Raw genomic sequence first — 24,308 nt, forward strand, 5'->3', positions numbered from 1 at the left:
ACCCACCAGGGGAACCTACCCTCGCCCCTTACCAGGGTCTTAGCCTCCTTGTCCCCAGGCCGGGATGGGAGGGGCGGGGGCCCTGAGGGGTGACTCACCACTGCTGTGAACTGGTGGAACTGAGGCCGTAGGTCAGAGCCCTGGAGGTGGATGTAGGAGGCTTTGTTCCCCATCTGGTCGCTGCAGGGACGAGAGCAGAGTGAACAGTGTGGTCAGGGCTGGAGGGTTAAGAGAAGGAAGGGCTGGGCAAGAAGGGACAGAGGGAGGGACGGAGCCATGACAGACACAGATGGACAGAGAGACAGGGACAGGAAAGACAGGAATCCAGGGGAAAGAATGGGAGGGGCAGGAGGATGGGGATGGGGATGGGGAAAAGAGGGTGGGAGTGAGGGAAGCAGGAGCAGGAAGGGGCAGAGTGTAGCTCATGGAGGTGGACGCTTGCCAGACCCCGCTAGGAATCTGACCATGCTTCCAGCTTTGCCCACCCGGAGATGCAGGGAACAGAGGAACATGTCACACGGCACCACAGGGATGCAGTCAGTCTAGTCCAGGACACAGTGACTCATACAGCAGGCAGCAGCCTATTCTTCCAACAAATAAATGACGCCGGTAGAGAAAGACAGGGAACTCACAGGCAAAGAGACTAAAAATGTGGTCCTTGTTTAGGTCCTGTCTGGAAGAAGTCAGCTGGAAAAGACACTTAGGAGAGACCAGGAGAAAGAGAACTTGGCAGGATTTGGGTGGGGGCAAGGGATCAGCACTTGTGTGTGTGTTTTGAGATGGAGTCTTACTCTTGCCCAGGCTGGAGTGCAGTGGCACAATCTTGGCTCACTGCAACCTCTACCTCCCAGGTTCGAGCAGTTCTGACAGCCTCCCATGTAGCTGGGATTACAAGTGTGCACCACCATGCCCAGCTAATTTTTGTATTTTTAGTAAAGACGGTTTCACCATGTTGGCCAGGCTGGTCTCAAACTCCTGACCTCAGCTGATCCGCCCGCCTCGGCCTCCCAAAGTGCTGGGATTATAGGCGTGAGCCACCATGCCCAGCCAGCACTCAAAAGTGTAAACACGATATTGTGGTTAAGAAAAAGATCCCTTTCCTTCTAAAACGTGCTGGGCAATCAATGGGAGAAAGGTGAAGTGCCCGGGGCCTGCAGTAACACGGGGCAGCCGGTCAGCACCAGCAGGCTGGCCCCACTGGTGCTGCACGGGTGGGCAATGCACACAGGGGTGTTTGTCATGCCCTTTTATCTGTTCTTGCCTGTCTTTCTTTGAAATGCTCCATCATAAAAAGGCAAAACAAAAACCAAGACAAAAACCCATGGCTTGGTAGAGGCCCTGGGTGGGAAAGGCAAAGACATACCAGTAGTTGGGGGCAGAGAAGACGGTGACACAGCGGCCTCCGTGAGCCACCTCGTAGCCCTCGGCCTTGACCTCGTGGCTGCGGATGATGTAGTCCAGGTTGTTCTCTTCCAAGAAGGCCTTGGTGACGTCAGGCCCAAACTGACAGCTCACGCCCCGCTTGCTGACTGAGCGCCCATTCTGAGGGTGGGCAGATGGGAGAGACGGGTTCAGGGTGACTGTCTGCCTCCACCTGCTGCCCACAGCCCACACCCGCTGGCCCTGCACCCCACCCTAGACTCACCTGCGGCTGTGGATCTGACCAGAGCAGGTCACACATGGGACCTGGTGGGGAGTGAGAGAAACATTAGGGACCCGTCCACCTCTCCGGGGGTGGTCACTCACATGCCACCTCCTGGCCCGGGCAGGTGCTGACCCCACAGCCCAGCCTGGGTGGGTGTTGGGCAGGGGACATCCAGCATGGACATTCAGGACAGGTGACTGTGATTCTGAGCCACCCCCACCCTCTCGGCTGATCTGCCCTCTAGACCCCATTCAATCCCCTGTGGCCCCGAAGCCAGATAGAGCTTTCAATGACACTATTCAGATCAGGCCCCTCTCCCGCTCAAAGCCTTTGGTGGCTCCACGCTGCCCTAGGAACAAAGTTCCTCACTGAGGCCTGTAAAGCGCCATAGGATTTGGGCCCAGTGAACCCCATGTCCAACGTCAGCCCTCAAAGCACAGCCCTGCCCACTCGCCAACTTCTCCCTGCCTTGGGACCCCTCCTCGAGCCTGGAATATGCTCGCCAGGCTCTGTGCACGGCAGGTGCCTCTGCTTCCTGTGGTGTCAGCTCAAACCTCGCCTCCCTGGAGAGGCCTTCCCGACCACCTGGCACCAGCCCACCCAATCCATGTCCTCTGCAGCACTCACAGTGTGCATGTGCGTGTGCACCTGTGAGTGAACTCTCTGAAGTGTGCCCGACACTAGGACAGGAGCACCAAGACCTCCCCTCCCTCCAGGGGTCCACAGCTGAACTCACAAATAAATAAGGACAGGTGTGCTCGGCGGTGACCGTGCCTTCAACCTGCACCATGGTCACGATCGTGCTCGCCATCACAGCCCCATGAAGGAGGTGCACTGGCCCGAGTCGCAGGTGACGAAACTGAGGCTCAGACCCGCTGCTTCTTGCCAATGACACAAAGCCCATCCTCTGAGGCAGGGCCGGGTTGCCCCTTTCTGCTGGAGACACCTGGCCCCACCCTGCTCACCTGAATCTGGGGGTTGTCGATTTCGCTCAATTTTCCGGATGTCATCCAGGGTGATGCCATCTTCACTGAACAGGCCTCCGTGCATGATCTGGGGAGTTGGGGGATGCCGCTGTGAGGGAAGGTGCCACCCGCCCACAGGCCCCAACTTCCTTCACCAGCACATCTGCCCAGGTGTGGCTGGGTGGGGAACCCACACTCGGAGCTCACGCAGTCCTCACCAGCACTTTGCCGTTGATGCACTGGGCCAACGGGAGCCACTCGAACACCTCGCTAAAGAGCTCGTACATCTGGGCTGTGTACTTGGCCTTCACCTCACCCTCGAAACCGTAGATCTGGTTCATGTTGTCTGTCTCGTGGTTGCCTGGCCAACACGGGGACAGAATAGAAAGCTCAGCCTCCAGGTACATCAGTGTCCTCCAGCCCGGCACCCTCAAGGCCCTGAACTGTACATGTGTCCCTTCCCCCATGGGCCTCGCACCTCCCACTGCGGTGCCTTCCAGACTGGAGGTACCAACGGGGGAATCTTGACAAAAAGTAGGTCCATAGCTAGGCACCGTGGCTCATGCCTGTAATTCCAGCACTTTGGGAGGCCAAGGCAGAACTGCTTGAGCCCAGCAATTTGAGACCAGCCTGGGCAATATACTGAGACCTCTCTACAAAACAATTTTAAAAATTAGCTGGGCATGGTGGTGCGTGCCTGTAGTGCCAGCTACTTGGGAGGCTGAGGCCAGAGGATCACTTGAGCCCGTGAAGCGGAGGCTACAGTGAGCTATGCTCATGCTACTGCACTCCAGCCTGGGCAACAGAGCAAGACCCTGTCTCAAAAACAAAAAGTAGGCCCATCTACAGAACATGTGCCCCAGCCAACCCCACTCTGAGCTCCATCCTTCTGTCTCAGACACAAGCGCCCGGCCTCCTTCTTCCCTTCCAGAGCTTGGGGGCAAGGAGAAGGCTGCTCAGTCTCGAATCTGCTCAGACTCTGCTTGTCCGACTCCTTGCCTGAGCGCTTGTTGCCTCCTGCAACGAGGCCCACAGCAGGGGCTTCCTGAGGTTTGACCCTGTGCTGGACACTGCTGCGTGAACCCTGTGAGCCCAGGGACATGGGCATGCAGGCTTCGCCCCAGCCTACCACTCACCTCCCAACTCACCCCGACCCCGCCATGGGCAGGGCCTCCCCTGTGTGGCCCTCACATCCCGGTGAGCTCCTCTTGTCTAATCTCATCTGGACACCAAGAAACCTACATTTTCAACACCCCTCGGAACCCCACCCACATCCCATGTCTCCTGAATCTCAGCCATATCCAAAGGGGAGCTCCTCAGCTCCTGGCCACACCCTGCTCTACATCTCCCCGTCTTTGTCACCAGCAGCCATAGCCCTCCAGATGCTCCAGCCAAAACCCTAGAGGGCCCCTTTTGTTCCCTCTTTCTCTCACACCTGTGTCTGTTCCTCCAGCAAATACTCTGGGCTCTACTTCAAGTTTCTTACCTTTTTTTTTTTTTTTTTTTCAAAGAGACAGGGTCTCGCTCTGTTGCCCAAGCTGGAGTGCAGTGGTGTGATCATGGCTCACTGCAGCCTCACACTCCTGGGCTCAAGCAGTCCTTCCACTTTGGCCACCCAAGAAGCTGGGACTACAGGTACACGGTGCCACCATGCCTGGCTTTTTTTTTTTAGACTGAGTCTCACTCTATCGCCCAGGCTGGAGTGCAGTGGTGCAGCCTTGGCTCATTACAACATGTGCCTCCTGGGTTCAAGTGATTCTCCTGCCTCAGCCTCCCAGGTAGCTGGGATTACAGGCGTGCACCACCATGCCCGGCTAATTTTTATATTTTTAATAGAGACGGGGGTGTCACCACATTGGACAGGCTGGTCTCGAACTCTTGACCTCAGGTGATCCACCTGCCTTGGCCTCCCAAAATGCTGGGATTACAGGCATGAGCCACTGCGCCCGGCCTTTAAAAAAAATGTTTACTGGAGACAAGGTCTCACTGTGTTGCCCAGGCTGGTCTCAAACTCCTGGGCTGAAGTGATCCTCCTACCTCGGCCTTCCAAAGTGCTGGGATTACAGGTGTGAACCAGCACACTCAGCTCCAGGCTCTACTTCAATCAAAAGAACCCAAATCTGACACCAAGCCTGAATCTGAGGGGGCACAGCTGCCTCATCCACAGTCATCTTACTCCCACCCTCGGGCCCTGGTCTGTTCACTCAGTCACTCAGCTTGACTTTAGTGCCATATTCAAGGCCACCCAGGAGCCTGTTTCATGCCCTTGTGCAAATTAGAAAAAGGGGCCCATCCTCAGACCCTTGTTTGCCATCTGCTGAAAAACGGTCAGAGTAAACATCCATTTCTACACTATCTATGATGTAAATGTGTCCTTTGGTGTGATGCTATCGTGCAGTGTACAACATACTCAATCTTAAAAGGCCGCCCTGTGCATGATCTCTGAGTCCACAAAATAAATACAGCTGCAACTATTATCCTTGCAGAGTGAGTGCCCCACCCAGGACCCCACAATGAACCCAAACCTTGTCACTTCCCAGCTCACCTCGAAGTAGGTGAAAGTGATCTGGGTACAGGAGCTTGAAGCCGAAAAGGGTGAGGATCACTTCTACAGAGAAGGAGCCTCGGTCCACAAAGTCACCATTAAATATCTGTCCTGCTGAGGAAAACATGGCGAGCGTGGAGGCGAAGGGGTGGGGTGGGGTGGGGGGTGGTGGCAGAAAATGGGCCAGATATGGGCTGCCTCTGCCTGGCCTCAAGGCTCCTGTCAGCACCTCCCAAGGAGCGAGGACTTGGCAGGGCTCAAGGGGTCTGGGTTTCTAATCCTTTCCTCACTGTGGCTCCAGCCAGAGCTTGGCTGCTAAGCCTCAGTAGTGTGGCACTGTGGACCCTGCCTCCTGTCTCCCGGAAAGCCAATGGCGGGGAGGTGCGGGGACTAGTCAGCCCACCTGCTTCAGCTCTCCTCAGAGAGGCCTGGAGCCATGGGGGAGATGGGACACTGGCCCTCCCACTCAACAATGCATAGGCCTAGTGGCCCTACAAGTGGCCATTCATCAAGCAAATACCATAATATGAGGAAATACTTATATAGCATCAAGTGTGGGCCAGGCCCTGTTCTTAACCCATCCTCTCAGTAACTGTTGAGTAACAGGGTTGCACATATTATTATCCCCCTTTGCAAGTGGGGAAACTGTGACACCAAGCAGTGAAGTAACCTGCTTTGGTCACACAGCTGGGAAGTGGCAAAGCCAGGATGGAACCCAAGTGTGGCCAGTGCCAGGTGCCATTCAAATGCCATCCTGAGGCAGACAAAGACAAGCCAGGACCCAGAGAGACTGAGATACCAGCTCAGGTCACACAGCAGGTGGGTGCTGGCCCAGGCCTGTCTGAGCCTGGAGCCTGGGGTGCATGGCCAGCCTGCAGGTCCACCCACACCTTTGTGCCCCAGCATGGCCAGGCCTCCCCTTTCCAAGGTCACGTCTTTTCCCTGGCAGGGGCTCCTCCCACTCTGTGCAGATTTGAGGCTGGGGCTGGGGGTGGAGGTGGGGAGAGGGTGGCTCTGCTGAGAAGGATACATAGGGGTTGGTCTCCGAGGGTAAACCGTTGAGCTCGAATATGTTGAGGAGGTCATAGAACTGGCCATGGGTGTCCCCGCATACTGTAATCTTCTCTGTCTGAAAGAAAAGAGGCCACCGGAGAGGGAGGGGCCCAGAGAGAGACGTGGGGAGGGGGCAGAGGTGAGGGGAAGGGTAAGAGTTCACAGTAGACCGAGAAGAATCATGCAACAGACACAAGCAGGGAACACAAACGAAGAGGGTGGGACAGAGACCAAGAGGCCAGGAGAGAAATGGGATATTCAGGAGGAAAGGCACAGGGGTGGGGGTGTGAGGGAGAGAGGGAGGTGGATCCGTGAGTTCCTGAGCTCTGTGGCCCCTCCCCAGCCAGAGAGCCCACCCCTGCTGGCCCTCCCCGCACTGCCCCACAACGCGCACCTCTTTGAGTGTGGTTTCCACGAGCGTGCTCAGCTTGGAGAGGACCTCTTTGACCTGTACCAGAATCTGGAAGGCAGGGCAGACTCAGTGGGACCGGCTGCAGGGGCTGCTGCCCAACCCGGACCCGAAAGCCTGCACTGCCCAGGAGACGCTGCTGGGCTGAGGGCGACGGAGAAGCAGGGAGAGAAGAAAAAGGGCAGGGCAGGCCTGGGGGAGCAGGGGCAGGCGGGGCCGGAGGCAGCTGCAAGCTTCTGTGGCCTGTGCAGTGCCGAAGCATTGCGATTGTTTCATATGAAAACCTGATTCTTGAATTATCTTAAAATACTCAGCATCATGTGGAAATACATGCATGAATCCAGATCGCAGAACATTTTATAAAAGAACTGGCCTGGACACAGCACAATGTCACTGTCACAAAAGAGTCTCCCAAAAAAAGGAAGTGAGACTTTCTAGGTAAAAAGAGGTAAAAAGGCAGGTCACAGGCAACACTGGTGCTTTCAATGGACCCTGAATTTTTTAAAAGCAGCTAAAAAGGATGTTTTGGGGAAAGCTGGGGAGAATTAAAATATTAATAGATGTCTAGAAATGCAGATGATTTATTTTTCACAGATTGGAGATGACCTTGACAATGACATGCATATTTGTCAGTGTTTCCAGATTTTCTGGATGGCCTGTGGACTGTCTACCTTAGTCAGTATTATCATATCAATGATGAATTTCTAAGGTAGGACAATTCAGCTGTGGTCATACAAGAGGACGTCTTTGTTTTTGAGAGATCCAGGTTATGATGGCTGCAACTTACCCTCAAATGGGTTAGGGGAAAAAAAAAGAAAAAAGTATACGCATACAAATGCATATATAAGTAGACAGACACATAAAGTTAACACATTAAAATGTTCACAAGTGGTGAATCTGGGTGAAGGGTGAACCGATGTTAACTGTACTGTTCTTTCAGCTCTCTGTAGGTTTGACAATTTCCAAAATAAGCTGGGGGAAGAGGTGTTAAGAAAATGCAGGAGGCATCCACTTCTAGTCAGAAGGTAGAAAAGTTACAAAAGACTGTCTCGCCCTAAAGATGAAAACAAGTCAAACAAGCAACAAAATCAAATTTAAAGCCAGCTGAGAGCTGGCAATGCAAAGGGACCTAAATTAATCAAAATGCAGACAGGACGAGCCCTTCCTTGGGGAAGGAGCCCACAGCTTTCATCCCGGTGTGTGGCAGGAGGGCGGGATGCCCCGCGTGAGGGGAAATGAGTGGAAGTTCATGACCGTGTGGGGATTGGCGTGACAGATGAGGACTCCAGGGAGCCCCAGCACAGCCCGCCTCTGCCCCCTGCCAACTCCCTCACACGGGCTTCGTGGACGGTTGGGCATGAGGGAGTGCGGTGCAGAGAAACCTCCTGAGGTACAGAAGTGGGGGCGAGACTCGAGAGCGGGGAGCACCCCAGCGGCCCCACAGTCTGGCGGCAGGGCTGAATACCAGAGGCCTCCCACAGTTCCAAAAGCTGGCGACTTTAAAACATAAAGACATCCCTGGAATTCTGCCAGGGCTAAGATCCCAAGCTCTGCTGAAGGGAAAGTCCTAATTCTACTCTGAACACATTTAAAGCTGGTGGTAAAGAAACTCCAACAAAAGCTGTCCCTAACCTACAGATGAGGTTCACACAGCCCCTCCCTCTTGTGGCTCAACAGGAGAAATGTGAGCCATTTTCTTATTTGTTTATTTGTTTTAAGACAGGGTCTCACTTTGTCACCCAGGCTGGAGTGCAGTGGCTCGATCACAGTTCACTGCAGCCTCAACCTCCCAGGCTCAGGTGATCCTCCCCACTCAGCCTCCCAAGTAGCTAGGACTACAGGTGCCAACCACCATGTCTGGCTAATTTTTGTATTTTTTTGTAGAGATGGGGTTTCTCCAAGTTGCCCAGGCTGGTCTTGAACTCCTGGGCTCAAGCGATCTGCCCACCCTGGCCTCCCAAAGTGCTAGGATTACAGGCCTGAGCCATGGTGCCTAGCCTAAGTGTGCCATTTTCTGAGGAAAAACTCTATTTACCTCAGTCTCTAATGTTCTTTTATACAAAATGCCTGGCATACAATAAAATTATAAGACACATGAAGAATTGGTACCAGAGCAGACTCAGAGATGAACCAGATGATGGAACTATCAGACAGAGACTTTAAGATAACCATGGTAAATGTGTGAAAGGACTTGGTGGAGAAGGTGGACAATATGCATGAACACATGAGACACAGACATGAAAAGTCTATTAAAAAAACACAACTAAATGAAAATGCTACCAATAAAAAATACAATATAAGAAATAAATAATTCATTTGTTGGGCTTAACAGCAGTTACAAAGAATCAGTGAACATAAGGACAACTGAAATTATCTGAACTGAAATACACAGAGGAAAAATCGTGAAAAGAATTTAAAAAATTCAAGTCATTAAGATCTAAGGAATAGTATCAAATAGTATCAAAGAGCATGTTATTAGCTTTCCAGACGGAGAGGAGAGCAGAAATGGGAAGAAATCTAAGAAGAAATAATGGCTAAGAACTTTCCAAAACTAATGAAAGATATTAACCCACAGATCAAAAAGGCTCAGTGAATACAGGATAGACTCAAAAAAAGCATATCAAAGCCCATCATAGTCAAACTACTAAAAAACAAAGATAAAATCTTAAAACCAGTGAAGAAAAAAACAGACTATATGGAACAAAGATAGGAATGATTGCTGAGTTCTCACAGAAACAAGGGAGGTCAAAAGGCAATGGAAAAAAAAACACATTTAAAGCACTGAAAGAAACAATGTCAACCTAGAATTCTACATCCAGCAAAGACACCCCTAAAAATGAAGACAAAATAAAAACATTTTCAGGCAGACCAAAGCTGAGAGAATTAGTCTACAGCAGACATGCACTGTAAGAAATGCTCAAAGTATTCAGGCAGAAGGGGCATGACACCAGATAGAAACCCACATATGGGAGAAGAAACAAGGAGTAAGAGAAAGGGTAAATATAAAAGACATTTTCCGTGTATTCGTACGTATATTTCTTTAGAAGACTAGTGTCTATTTAAGGAAATGATAACAATATATTTATAGCAGATGCAGAAGCATGACAAGAGCACAAAGGCTGAGGAGAAAATAAAAGCAATTACAATATTGTAAGATTCTTTTTTTTTTCTTTTGAGATGGAGTCTTGCTCTGTTGCCCAGGCTGGAGTGCAGTGGCACGACCTTGGCTCACTGCAACCTCTGCCTCCTGGGTTCAAGTGATTCTTCTGCCTCAGCCTCCCGAGCAGCTGGGATTAAAAGTGCGTGCCACCACACCTGGCTAATTTTTTTTTTTTTTTTTTATAGAGACGGAGTCTCGCTCTGTCACCCAGGCTGGAGTGCAGTGGCGCAATCTCGGCTCACTGCAAGCTCCGCCTCCCAGGTTCATGCCATTCTCCTGCCTCAGCCTCTCCTAGTAGCTGGGACTACAGGCGCCCGCCACCACGCCCGGCTAATCTTTTTTGTATTTTTGGTAGAGATGGGGTTTCACTGTGGTCTCGATCTCCTGACCTCGTGATCCGCCCGCCTCGGCCTCCCAAAGTGCTGGGATTACAAGCGTGAGCCACCGCGCCCGGCCACACCTGGCTAATTTTTGTATTTTTAGTAGAGACAGGGTTGTAGAGATGGGGTTTTTGCCATGTTGACCAGGCTAGTCTGGAACTCCTGACCCCAAGTGATTCACCTGCCTCGGCCTCCGAAACTACTGGGATTACAGGCGTGAGCCACTGCTCCAGGCCGTAAGATTCTTATATTGTCCATTAAGTATCATATTATTATTTGAAAGTAAAATAGGACAAGTTAAAGTTACACATTGTAATCTTTGGAGCAGCCTTCTTCATCCAGGGTTCCGGGAAATGATTAAGCCCCACAAAAAATATTTTCAATGATATCTGCACAGTTCTCCTAAGGAGAGCACACAGATTCACAGGACAGAAGTTAATTCACTGTGTATATAATGGATGCCTAAGGGAGTTAGGGCTTAATTCTCTCTATAGAGCCTCGGCTGAGAAGGGCTGCTCTAGAGCAACCACGTAACACGCCACCCCTCGCCACACACTTTCAAAAGTATAACAAAAAATTCAATAAAACAGATGAAATGCTAAAAGATTCCTGATTCACACAAAAGAAAGTCAAAGAAGGAGAAACAGGGGAAAAAAAAAACAAATGGGACATATAGAAAAGAGATATCTAGACAGTAGATTGAAATGCAATCATGTGATTGCTGATAGTTAAATATAAATGAACTAAACACTCCAATTAAAAGGTAAAGATTGGCCGGGAATGGTGGCTGACACCTGTAATCCCAGCACTTTAGGAGGCCAAGGCGGGTGGATTATCTGAGGTCAGGAGTTTGAGACCAACCTGACCAACATGGTGAAACCCTGTCTCCATTAAAAATACAAAAATTAGGCCAGGCATGGTGGCTCATGCCTGTAATTCCAGCACTTTGGGAGGCTGAGGCAGGTGGACCACGAGGTCAAGAGATTGAGACCATCCTGGCCAACATGGTACAATCCCATCTCTACTAAAAATACAGAAGTTGGCAGGGCATGGTGGCGCACACCTGTAGTCCCAGCTACTCAGGAGGCTGAGGCAGGAGAATCACTTGAACCTGGGAGACAGAGGGTGCAGTGAGCTAAGATCGTGCCACTGCACTCTAGCCTGGTGACAGAATGAGACTGCGTCTCAAAAAACAAAACAAAACAAAAATTAGTTGGGTATAGTGGCGTGTGCCTGCAATCCCAGCTACTCTGGAGGCTGAGGCAGGAGAATTGCTTGAATCCAGGAGGCAGAGGTTGCAGTGAGCCGAGATCACACCACTGCACTTCAACCTGGGCAACGAGCGAAATTCCATCTCAAAAAAAAAAAAAAAAAAAAAAAAAAAAAAGGTAAAGATTGTCCAACTGGATAAAAAGGCAAGACCGAAGTATATGCTGTTTATAAGAAAAACATTTTAAATATAAAGATACCAATGGGTTAAATACAAAAGGGTAGAAAAGTTATAGCATGCAAATATTAAGTGTAAAAATCTGGTTTAACTATATTAATAGAAAACATGGATTTCAAGCCAAAAAGTACTGAAGTCACTTCATTATAATGAGTCAATTCATCAAGAAAGCACAACAATCCTAAATGTGTGCCTAATAAAAATTTCAAAATACAGGAAGCAAAAAACTGAGAATTATAGGGAGAAACAGGCAAATCCACAAGTATAGTTGGAGCTTTTAACAGCCCCCTCTCAATAAATGATTGAGCAATTAGAAAAAATAGGCTATAAAAGATTTTTAACAGCAGTCTCAACCATCTTGAACTAATTGACATTTATAGAGCCCTATGACTAATGACTGCAAAATACACACTATTTTCTAGTACATACTGCAGGTTTACCAAGACAGATCTAAAAATAGCCCCAATGGAATCATCCAGAGCGTGTTGTCTGACCAAATTAGAAATCAGTAACAGTAACATCTAGAAGTCCCCAAATATTTGGGAGTTAAACAATACCCTTCTCAATAACCTATGGATAGAACCAGAAACAATAAAGAAAATTAGAAAACAATTCTAACTCAATGACAATGAAAATACGACGTATCAAAATTCACAGGATGCAGCTAACTTACTGCCTGGAAGGAAATTTAGTTTTAAATGCTTTGTGTAGAGGAAAAGATGTAAAATTAACAGCATTAATGTCCATCTTCAGAAGCCAGAAGAGAGCAAATTAAGCCTCAAGCATGCATAGAGAATAATGAATGAAAAATCAATGAAACAAAAAAGACAATCGATAGAGAAATTCAACATGAACCATGAAAACATGTTCACAAAAAGACTTGTCCAAGAAAGTTCATAGCAGCTTATACTTATAAAAGCTACAAAGTAGAAATAACCCAAATGTCTCTCAAAAGACCGCATGAACAAATCATGGGCTGTTCAGACAATGCAGGACTTGAGCTACTGATACACACAACATCCATGTACAAATCCCACACACACTATGCCACATGAAAGAGACACTAAACGCTGTAAGCCCATATGACATTGGCATGAAATTCAAAACCAGGCAGAATTAATTTACAGTGGTGAAAAATCAGATCAGTGGTTGCCCCTGGGATGAGAGTGAGGGCTGACTAGAAAGGGGTCAAAGGGAGCTTTCTGGTTGACAGAAATGTTCTGTAACTTGCTTGGGCAGTGGGCACATAAAACTCTAAAAACTCATCTAACAGGACACTTCAGATTTGTATATTTTATTGTGCATTAATTATACTTCAATTAAAAACAACCAGGAATGTGGACATTCCTCCTCCTGTCTCACCTTTAACAACATGATCATCAACAGCTAACCCATACAGAGCGCTAACCATGTGCTAGGCACTATTTGAAGCACTGATGTGGATTACACGCAGTTGCGCCTTACAACAGCCCTTGGTGGAGACAGTATGATTATCTCCACTGTACAGAGGAGGAAATCAAGGCACAGAGAGGTGAAGCCATCTGCCCACAGGCACACAGCTAGTATGTGGGAAGGCAGAGATTTGAACCCAGGCCGCTTGGCTCTCTAGGACCTATCAAATGGCGGCTTCCCACATTGCCTGCACACTCCTGTAAGGGTCACCTGCCTGTCAACCTGACTCACAAGAAGTCCCGCATCCTCATAACCAACCCAGGAGGTAGTGGATCTCAGCAGTTCCCCAAAACTATGGTAAGGTCCCTGTAGCCCTAAGAGGTCAGGGCAGGGGGCCTTGTCCAGATGGGATACCAGAGCCCGAGTCTCACTCAACCAGTTAACACCCTGTGGCCAGCTGCCCTCCTGGGTCAGGGAGGGGGTGGTCTCAGGACTACAAGCAACCATCAGGTCCCAAACAACCTGCAACAACCAACAGCCACAGACGCCCAAGAGCCTAGGATGAGAACTCAAAGCAACGGACTCTACTGCTTCTTCACCTTTCACCCTGGGCCAGTCACCTGGCCTCTCTGGCCCTTTGTCCCTGCGTCTGTCAAATGGCACTGCCTGCCACCTCCCCAAACTGCTGTGGGATGAGATGAGATCACGTGGTAAGCCCTCGGCACAGTGTCCGGCACACGACTCCTGCTCAGTGTTGCCTGTCATGGCCGCCCTTCTCCTGTCATTTTGCTCAGTGCCTACGGCTGGCAGTGTTGTGACGCCATCACAGGGTTCCTGGGCGCCTGGTACCTGACAGGTGCATTACCTGGTAGGCGCATTTCCGGTGCAGTTTCTTCTGGTCCTTATACCACTGCATGAGCTCCTTCATGAAAGTGATTGTCACTTTGCCGTCCTCAAGCTTGGGTCCACTGTACTCATCCTCAATGGCTAGGGTGTGAATGAGGGGAAACGAGAGTCAGTGACCACAGCCACTGTGAGGGGGAAGGGAGTCTCGCTCCCAGGGATGGGGCAAACTTGGCTGTGGACACACAGGTCGAGAGACGGACCGAGCGAGTGAAGAGTCCCCTCCTGGGTCAGGTCTGGCCCAGAGGCCTCTTCCTGACCTCCCTGTCTTCCTTCACCCACCCCCCTTTACCCTATTCAGTTTTATGGCACTTAGCACTATTCATTTCATGACTTGTTCATTATCTTATCTCCCTTCTAGAGTATAAGCTCCATGTGGACAGGAAGGGTTTTGTTCATAGCTGTACCCCCAGTGCCTAGGACAGTGCCTGGCACATAGGAGATGCTCAATAATCATCTGTGGGATGATCCAGAACAATCCCTTGGATCTTCTCAGCACCTAGAGGTGAATCAGACACAGCCTGTGGGGCCTGTGCTACTACCCGGAGGGAGGGCCTGTGAACTGGCAGGTGGTCCATGGCTCTCCAATCTCGCTCACTGGGAAGCGTGAGGCCCAGCTTTGGGCTGTGGATGGAGCGCCCTGGAACGCAGGCAGAGGAGCGAGACAGCAGCCTGGGGGCAGAACAAGGGGCTACCCCTGAGCCCACCCCCACCCCCAGGGAATGGAGAAGGCCCGTGTGGAATGTGCTGGGCTGCAGTGTGGAGCATCCAGGCCGGACTCACTCATGCTCTCGATGTCCAGGGAGTCCACCACGGAGCGCTTGTGCTCGTCACCCGCGATGGCCCGCTCAAAGGCCTTCTGCTTCACGATCTTGTTGCACTCCTGGTATTTCATTTTGGCATCCTTGTCGTGGGGCTTCACCTTGACCACCTGGGTGGGAGGGAAGGGGCGTGCACACTGAGGCCGAGGTGGGGGCACAGCGGTTGCCCCCAGGCTGCCCAGCCCTGGGTTCCATGAACGTGGAAGTCAGACCACCTGGGCACCAGGTGCTGATGGTGCAACCCTAGACATGTTTAACTGCTGAGCCTTGGTTTCTGCACCCCAAAACTGGGCACAGCAAAGCTGCCCGCACGCGTGCACTTCATCAATCTTAGCTATGAGTGCGCTAAAATCAAACAACTGCCTGAGGACTGTGGGCTCAGCTTCGGGTGCCCTGTGAGAATCTCTGTGGGGTGAGCAGCGTCCCAAGCACGTCCTGATGCTACTATCGTGACTACCAAGGTGGCGGGAGCATGAGAGGAAGGGCCTGGACGGGTCTACGGTCACAGGAACAGCCCAGACTCACGCAAAGGGCCAATGACTTGCTGGACGACATGGGCTCCCTGAGCCCAGGTGACCTCATCTCTAACAGGGAGGTGACACACGGCTCCCCTGCCAGGGCTGTGGGAAGGAATAAGTAACACAAGGGGCCTGGCATGCAGCAGGGGCAGGTGGGCAGCAGCACCGAGTGCTGTCACTTCCCTCCCTCACCCTCTGGGGAGGCCCGGGACAAAAGATTTCCCTGTTTTGTCCACTGAAGAGAGGAACTGAGGGTCACAGATCCCGGACACCGGGTTCAAATCCCAGCTCTGCAAGTCATGAGCTGGGTGACCTCAGGCAGGTGAGTCTGCCTCTCTGTGGCTCAGTTTCCCTCTGAGGTGGCACTGAGAACCGTATCTCCCTCAGAGGGCCACTGTGTGAGGGCTGCATGGGTGAATGCTTGTGAACCCTGCACAGAGGTGCCAGGTGAAAGGAAACTCCATGTGGGCGCCCACTGCTCTTCACGGTCCCCCTTCTGGGGCTGCTGCGCTGATGACCAGATCATACATGATAGGCATGGGGCGTTCAGCTTTGGGACACAGCAAGTTCCCAGTGAAAGGAGCCCTATCCCCTCCCCTCTCCCCACCTTATTTACCCTGATTCCTGCAAACTCTGATCTTCTAACCTGAAAAGCAGACTGGATTTGGGGGCTGGATTCAGATCCTGGCTCTGCTACTTACTTGCCATGTGACTTTGGGCAAGTGACTTCACCTCTGTGTCTCAGTTTAGTCACATAGACCTCGTCTGACCTGCCCACCATCCTTAGCCTCTCCAGGAGCGGACCCCCATATCTCCTGTGCCAGAGGACAGACTGGGAGGTCCCTGGGCCGGCCCTCAAGGAGCAGGGGTGGCCTCTGGTGGAAAGCCTGGCAGCATGACTCAGAAACCTCCACAGAGACACCCACTGACCCCTGCAGGTTGGTGTGATAGAAGTGGGGGGTGAGGCTCATCCACGCTAGGAACAGGTGTGTGCACCAAGCGGGGTGAGAAGAGCCCAGGCCCAGCAGGCCACGGCCTCCTCCCTGTCTGGGCAGGCCCAGGGCACCCTGCCAGGCAGCTCCGCCTGGGCTGTGGGTGGGTGTAAGGCAGGGGAGGAAGACAGCGCCAAGCAGCCCCTGGCATCCTTCCCAATGGGGATTGGTTATGTGCCCACACCCGGCTGGCATCCAAACCAGCATGTGGCCTGGCCCATGCGGCTCCTCCCACCCCTCTATACCTCCCAGCCAGACCACTCATGTCCCCAGCGTGCTGGCTCCCGGCCTTTGTGCAGGCTGCCTCTGCCCAGAGCACCTCATTCACACCTCCACTTCCTCCTCCAGGTCTCAGCCCCACTGGTCCCTCCTCCAGGAAGCCCCAGAGGCTGGGTCAGGCACCCTCTCTGGGCTCCCAAAGGCCCCTGGGCTCCCCTGTTCCAGCCAAGAGCCCTGCTGGGAACCGGTCTGTCCACCCCACTAGAAGGTGGCCCTGTGAGGGCAGGGCTGAGGCTCAGCCATAGCTGTGCCTGCAGCAGTCAATGAATTTCCCCTCCCCTCTTTCTCCAAAGAAATGAATGAGTGACTGAGCATTTCCTCCCCGCCAGTCTCCTGTTCTCCGGGGGCGGGCGGGCTGGGAAGGCAAACGAAGGCAAACAATGACAGTGCAGGGAGGAGAAAGGGAGTGGGAATACCAACAGTGGCAGCGGCAACAGTAATGATACACAGCTCACTTCTGGAGCACTTACTATGTGCCTAATATTGTGTGAGCAATTCACTTGCTCATTTGTCCTCCATGCACCTCTACATGGCAGTGTTTTCACAATCCTCATCTGACAGACGAGCAAACCAAGGCCTGGGGAGGTGAAGTCACTCACCCAGGAAGCCAGGATTCCCTTCTCTCCCAGGCCAACCTGTGCCAAAGCCCAGGCTCCTGATTTCCGCCATGCACGCTGGGAGGGGCTCCCCTTCTGCCACCTCCCCTCCCTGCCTGGGTCTCTCGTCCCCGGGGCACACTGCATGCCCTCCAGGGAGGCAGCGTGGGGCAGTGGTTATGAGCCTGGGCTCTGGGACTAGGCCTCCTGGGTCTGAATCCAGGCCTGTCAGGGCAGGCGGCCTCACGTCTCAAGCCTCCCTCAGTTTCTAGAAAGTAGGGGTGGTGCCAGCACCCTCTGGAGGACTGTTGTGAGAACTTAATGCCAGGCAGCAGCAGGCAAGTGCTCATCCCAAGGCCTGCTGCTACTGTAGCTGCTGCGCTGCGCAAGGTCTAGCTGGGGCAGTGAAGATGCCCTGCTGGGCTCCTGCTCCTGAGGAAGGTCATTCAGTCCAGACCACAGGGGACTCAGCTCCTGAAGGCCCACTGGGTCAGAACTTCACACTGAACTTTTTTTTTAAAGTGGCATTTGGATTGTATCAAGGTCAGTATTCTGACTGTGATATTTATGTAGTTATGCCAGATATACGTTTAGGGAAAACTGGGATTTCTGCATTACTTCTTATAACTGCAGGTGAATCCACAGTGCTAAGTAAATAAGTTGTTTCTAAAAGCATTATCTTCAGTGGCGAGTACTCACGGGTAATGATGTCTGGAGCTGGTGAAATGGTAACACAGGTTCACAATCCCCGAAGAAACCCTGGGGGCTGCGTGTATTTGGGGATTGGGAATTTTTTGGATTTTAGTAAGGTGATTTGGTGGATGGCCAGGGCAGTGGCTCACGCCTATAATCCCACCACTGTGGGAGGCTGAGGTGAAAGGATCACTTGAGCTCAGGAGTTCAAGACCAGCCTGGACAACATAGTGAGTTCCTACCTCTAGAAAAAAATACAAAAAAAAAAAAAAAAATTAGCCAAGTGTGGTGGTGCCTGACTGTAGTCCCAGCTACTTTGGGGAGCTGAGGTGGGAGGATTGCTTGAACCCAGGGAAGGCCGCAGTGAGTCATGATTATGCCATCACACTCCAGCCTAGGTAACACAGTGAGATTCTGTCTCAAAAAAACCCAAAAGAAAACAAAACAAAAACACCCACATGATTTGGTGTATATCCTCTATCACAGGACACCCCCAGCAGGTCCAGGGCAGTACCTAGTAATCACAAGCACACACACATGGCCATTTCTGCAGCAAAACCTCCAGACACGCCACTGGAGAGTAATCAAGACCATCAGCAGCCTCTTAGTAGTTCAGGTCAGGTTTTGCCACTGAACGAGTTGCCCAAACTTACCTGAACAACTGTTCTTCAGAACTGCTTGGGTTTTAAAACTGAGGGTGAGGGATTATAGAGCAGCATCAAGATCCCACGTGGGGTGGACCCACAGTACAAGGTGTAACAGGGCATTCTGAATATCTCCAACATGCAGACAATGAGCTGCAGCCCAGATGGGAGCCGTGCCCGCCTGAGGCATGCAGGCAGCTGGGGGAAGTCAGGTTTCCAGGGCAGGAAATGCCGCTGCCCAGTGACAGCCTGAAGCCTGACATGAGGGTTTTCACCCTAGTGGGTTAGTTTCTGGTGAATGAGTTTGGCAAGTCATACCCAGCATTTTCTGTACAATAAGTCAGAGGAGAGACCACCAGGGTGCACTGCCTGGGCTAAGGGTGAGTGCTGTGCCGAGAAACTCGGACCCACTGCACCTGCCCTGCTTATGGCCTGACTCTGGGACAGAGCTGCCACCTCCTGGCTGTGCAACCTCAGTGGAGTGAACTACCCTCTGGACCTCGGTTTCCTCACCTATAAACCAGGGATAAAGAAAGTCTCCACTGTGCAGGGTAGCTGTGAAGATGAAATGAGTTATTACTGCATGAAAGTCACAACCTGGGCCATGGCGAGTGCTGGATGAAACAGCGGTTGTGACTATTCCTGTTACTTTCACAGATCCATGCTGTAGGTGTACAGGCACTAGTATCCTCTTGAAAGGCAACACGTATTTCTAACTGACTGTGCTGGACTCTGCTGTAAGGAACCCAAAGCCACAGAAAAAAAACCAGGAGATCCCAGGAAGGGCTAGGGAGCACAGAGGGAGTCCCCCAGATTCGGCCTAGGTCTGCACCCAAGTTCCAAACATAGACAGGAAAGAAGTATATAGGTGGTGTCTTCTGGAAAAGGACCCCGTGAGGAGCAGATCCATCATGAGACTCAGGGTTCTCCAGAGAGACAGAACCAATGAGAGAGAGACACACACACAGGCTGGACGTGGTGGCTCACGCCTGTAATCCCAGCACTTCGGGAGGCCAAGGTGGGCGGATCATGAGGTCAGGAGATCGAGACCATCCTGGCTAACACAGTGAAACCCCATCTCTACTAAAAATACAAAAAATTAGCTGGGCGCAGTGGCGGGCGCCTGTAGTCCCAGCTACTCGAGAGGCTGAGGCAGGAGAATGGAGTGATCCCTGGAGGCAGAGCTTGCAGTGAGCCGAGATCGCGCCACTGCACTCCAGCCTGGGCAACACAGCAAGACCCCGTCTCAAAAAAAAAAAGAGAGACATACACACAGTCATGAGCTGTATAATGATGTTCAGTCAACAGTGGCCTACATATACGAGTGTGGTCCCAGAAGATAAACACACTGAAATAGTCCTATTGCCTAGTGACAGCATAGCCATAGAAATGTCTTAGCACAACGCCATTACTCACACAAATCCATGATGAGGGCCGGGCGCGGTGGCTCACGCTTGTAATCCCAGCACTTTGGGAGGCCGAGGCAGGCGGATCACGAGGTCAGGAGATCGAGACCACGGTGAAACCCCGTCTCTACTAAAAATACCAAAAATTAGCCGGGCATGGTGGCGGGCGCCTGTAGTCCCAGCTACTCGGAGAGGCTGAGGCAGGAGAATGGCGTGAACCCGGGAGGCGGAGCTTGCAGTGAGCCGAGATCGCGCCACTGCACTCCAGCCTGGGTGAGAGAGACTCCGTCTCAAAAAAAAAAAAAACAAAAAAACAAATCCATGATGAAAAAAGAAGCCAAGCGAACCACCATGGTCATTTTTCTGAAAAGAGCCACACCTCCTCAAGGGCCTCACGCAGGTCCTTCAGGGGTATCCAGAAGGCACTGTCACCCTAGATGACAGCTCTATGCGTGTGACAGCCCCAGAGGACCTTCCAGTGGGATGGGGTGTGGAGGCGGGAGACAGTGATACTGATCTCCTGACCCTGCGTAGGCCTAGGCTAATGTCTGCGTTCGTGTCTTCATTTTTAACAAAAAAGTTTAAAAAGCAAAAGAAATATTTTTTTCAACAGAAAAAAGCTTACAGAATAAGGATATAAAGAAAATATTTTTGTACAGGTGTATATGTGTGTTTTTAAGCTAAGTGTTATTACAACAAAGTGAGAAAGTTTTAAAAAATTAAAAAGTTTATAAAGTAAGTTACAGTAAGCTAAGGTTAATTTATTATTGAAGAACCAAAAATTTTTAAAAATAAATTTAGTCTAATCTAGTGTACAGTGTTTATGAAGCCGACAGACATACACATTCCTGCCCTAGCCTTACATCCACTCACCATTCACGCACTGACTCACCCAGTGAAACTTCCAGTCCTGCAAGCTCTATTCATGGTCAATGCCCTAAACAGGTGTACTAGATTTTATCTTTTTTTTTCTTTTTGAGATGGAGTTTCACCCTATAGCCCAGGCTGGAGTGCAATGGCTTGATCTCAGCTCACTGCAACCACCGCCCCCCCCGGTTCAAGCGATTCTCCTGCCTCAGCCTCCCGAGTAGCTGGGATTACAGGTGCGTGTCACCACGCCTGGCTAATTTTTGTATTTTTAGTAGAGATGGGGTTTCACCATCTTGGCCAGGCTGGTCCTGAACTCCTGACCTCGTGATCTGCCCACCTCGGCCTCCCAAAGTGCTGGGATTACAGGTGTGAGCCATGACTTTACCATCCCTTTTCTACGTTCCAATGCACGAATACTTACTGTGGTGCTACAGTTGCCACAGCATTCAGTAAAGTAACATGCTGTACAGGCGTGTAGCCTAGGAGCACTCGGCCATGCCACATAACCTAGGTGTGTATGCAGTAAGCTGTAACATCTAGGTTTGTGTAAGCACACTCTATGATGCTCACACAATGAAATCACCTAACAACACATTTCTCAAGAACTACCCGTTGTGAAGCAATGCATGACTGTACCCATGCATGTGGGTATATATGAGAGGGTGTTTATTAGGAGAATTGCCTCATTCCACACCGTCTTACCAATAAGTACAGAGTAGCTGCTTCATGCTCACTAGGTCCAATTAGCAAAATGCCATCAGTGTCGTGGACCAGTGTGATAGCTTGCAGAAGGGAAGGGTGGTCCAGATCCCCGTGAAGGAATACTACTTTACTGTAAACAAGAGCAAAATAATGTCTTTTGTAGACTTGGATGGAGTTGGAGGCCATTATTCTAAGTGAAATAACTCACTAATGGAAAATCAAACACTCTATGTTCTCACTTGTAAGTGGAAGCTAAGCTATGAGTACGCAAGGAATACACAGTGGTATAATGGAAACTGGAGACTTAGAAGGGGGAGTGGGAGGGGTGAGGGGTAAAATCTATGTACTGGGTGCAGTGTACAGTACTCGGGTGACGGGTGCACTAAGATCTCAGACTCTGCCACTATACAGTTCATCCCTGTTATACAGTTCACCCATGCCACTAAAACCACGGGTACCCCAAAAGCTATTAAAATAAAAAGGTAACAAATTAATAAAAATTTCATTAACAATTTTTTAAAAAGAAAAGATCCCTGTGAGGGAAACTGTAACCCAGGGCTGAAGGACTGTTATGTCCCTGAGGCAGGCAGCGAGGGTGTGGCACTGGCCTTGCCAACTGAAAGCAAACTGCTTCTGGTGGGTCTTACGGACAGGGATGGAGAAAGGACACTTGCCACATGAGTAGCTGCATGGCAGGTCCAGGAGATGCGTTCACCTGCTCAAGCAATGAAACCGCATGGTACAGCAGCTACAACTGGGGTCACCACCTGGTGAAGCTTACGATAATCTCCTGCCATTCTCCAGGATGCAGCCGTCTTCTGCACAGGCCAAACAGGAGAGTGAAGTGGGGATGTGGTAACGCTCTCCGCCCCTGCGGCTTTCAAGTCTCTGATGGTGGCACTAATCTCTACAATCTCTCCAGGGATGTGCTGCTGTTTTGATTTACAATTTTCCTAGGTAGAGGCAGCTCTATGGCTTCCATTTAGCCCTTCCCACCATAATGGTCCTTACTCCACAGCTTAGGGAACCAACGTGGGGATTTTCCGCCAGCTGCTGAGTACATTTATTCCAATTGTGCAGCTGGAACGGGGGAAATAACCACAGGAGGGGTCCAGGGACCCACTCAACCCACTGAGAGTTGGACCTGAGCTAAAACTCCATTCATCATCAGGTCCCCATAAGCCCCTATTCTGACTGGGGCGCAACAGTCAGATTATTCTAATTGTGGATTTGCTTCTGTGTCCGTGACAGACATATTGCCTTCAGCAGCTGAGTGCTGACACTTGGTCCCTGCCTCTCCAGGATCTAATTGTTCCCACTGCATGTAAGTTTTCCAACTGAGTGACTGCGGTTCCCACCGTAAGGTCCAGCTTGCAGAGAGGTGCAACCAGGGATGCCGGGGCCCCCTCGTAAATCTGCTTCTGAAAGTATTGGTGAAAGGTGTGTTCTCTGGACCCTCCAGTGTGGGTGAGTGGGTTTTAAGTGACAAATCCACTCAAGCATTCCAATTTCCCTAAGCCTTTGAATCCCTGTCCTCTATGTTAAACCAAGAGAGACCGGGCATCTCCAGCTCACTCCTGGTGGGCCGCCTTCTGATCCCTGTTTCAGTCAAACTGTCAGCATCTTCTCAAACTCCCCGAGCAGCAATATTACATGCAGAATCTGGGGAAGAGGGGTTGGGGAAGATGTTGGTGTGACTCTGCAGTTCTAGCCAAGGGAGAAATACGCTGGTACAGTGATTATAAATTTTATTTCTTTCTTTCCCCTACCTGATGTAGTGGTCCTAGCACAAAGGCATCTATCTACAGTGCTGGAAGCAGGGATAATTCCTAAGAAACCATAACTATGTTTTTAAACCTTCTGTCAGAATTCCCAAGGGCCGGATGGGAGTGGGTTGTGCTTTCACACCATCTGGCGAAACTGGGGCTGAACTGGGGTGAACACAATTATATAGCCTGGTGGTAAAAATAGCCCACTAGTCCCGCACCTATGTAACCGTACCCTATCTGAATGGAAGTGATCTAAGGGGAGGCATGTGCTAGATTAGTTTGCTGCCTACGACCTAGACCCAGCACAGTGGCCAATTCCAATGTCGCTTCGAAAAGGGTGGGTGAGAAAAGTTAACTGGTGAGCCCCTTTAAATGATCAGGCCCACAGAGGCACTGGAATAGGATAGCAGTCATATCCCACTCCTCACTTAAGGGAAGTACTCATCGCCTGAAGCCACATGCTACGTGGACTCTAGACTGCCACTAACCACAGACACCGTAACTCACACCCTCTAGTTCCACAATGGATGGGCAATTATTAATCAATGTTATTTCTGTAAACCAATGATATTTCCTGAAAAACCCCTTTTATAATCACCCCTCTTCTCATTTGTCCTTTTTTTCTTTAAAAGCTCAAGCAGGCCAGGCATGGTGCCTCACACCTGTAATCCTAGCACTTCACGAGGCTGAGGCAGAAGTCCAGGAGTTCGAGATCAGCCTGGGGAACACAGCAAGACCCCATCTCTACAATAAAGAAAAAAATTAGCCAGGCATGGTGGCATGCACCTGCAGTCCCAGCTACTTGGGAGGCTGAGGTGGGAGGATCACTTGAGCCCAGGAGTTTGAGGCTGCAGTGAGCAATGATGGTGCCACTGCACTCTAGCCTGGGTGACAGAGTAAGATTCTATCTCTAAAAGAAAAAAAAAACACAAAAAACCACAAGCCTCTCCCTTGTTCTCCAGTGCTCTTCCCAAGGTAACTTGAAGTGTTTCCAGGGCTGCAATTCTCTTAACCTTGGCCCAAATAAACTCTGCCTATGTTAATTTTGTCTCAGTTTCTGCAGTTATGTCAATGTTTTCTGGCCCTGTGAGCAGGGTTCAGAGCTACCCACTCAGACAC

General features: G+C 50.7%; 1 protein-coding gene across 2 annotated transcripts in view; it reads right to left on the bottom strand.

Annotated features, from left to right (window-relative positions):
• Positions 1–24,308, bottom strand: part of PPP5C (protein phosphatase 5 catalytic subunit) — a 43,866-nt gene that overhangs the window by 617 nt on the left and 18,941 nt on the right. Inside the window, exons 3-12 of one of the 2 annotated variants that reach the window (XM_055249882.2) lie at positions 14,683–14,830; positions 13,862–13,983; positions 6,603–6,668; positions 6,186–6,284; positions 5,156–5,261; positions 2,829–2,971; positions 2,611–2,698; positions 1,646–1,686; positions 1,364–1,542; positions 99–180 (exon numbers count right to left, since the gene is read on the bottom strand). In XM_055249882.2, coding sequence (XP_055105857.1) covers positions 99–180; positions 1,364–1,542; positions 1,646–1,686; positions 2,611–2,698; positions 2,829–2,971; positions 5,156–5,261; positions 6,186–6,284; positions 6,603–6,668; positions 13,862–13,983; positions 14,683–14,830 — 1,074 coding nt within the window. The remainder of the gene's footprint in view (positions 1–98; positions 181–1,363; positions 1,543–1,645; positions 1,687–2,610; positions 2,699–2,828; positions 2,972–5,155; positions 5,262–6,185; positions 6,285–6,602; positions 6,669–13,861; positions 13,984–14,682; positions 14,831–24,308) is intronic. The other variant, XM_055249883.2, reaches the window with a different exon arrangement.

The sequence above is a fragment of the Symphalangus syndactylus genome, chromosome 17 (assembly GCF_028878055.3).
Source record: "Symphalangus syndactylus isolate Jambi chromosome 17, NHGRI_mSymSyn1-v2.1_pri, whole genome shotgun sequence".
Lineage (NCBI taxonomy): Eukaryota > Metazoa > Chordata > Mammalia > Primates > Hylobatidae > Symphalangus > Symphalangus syndactylus.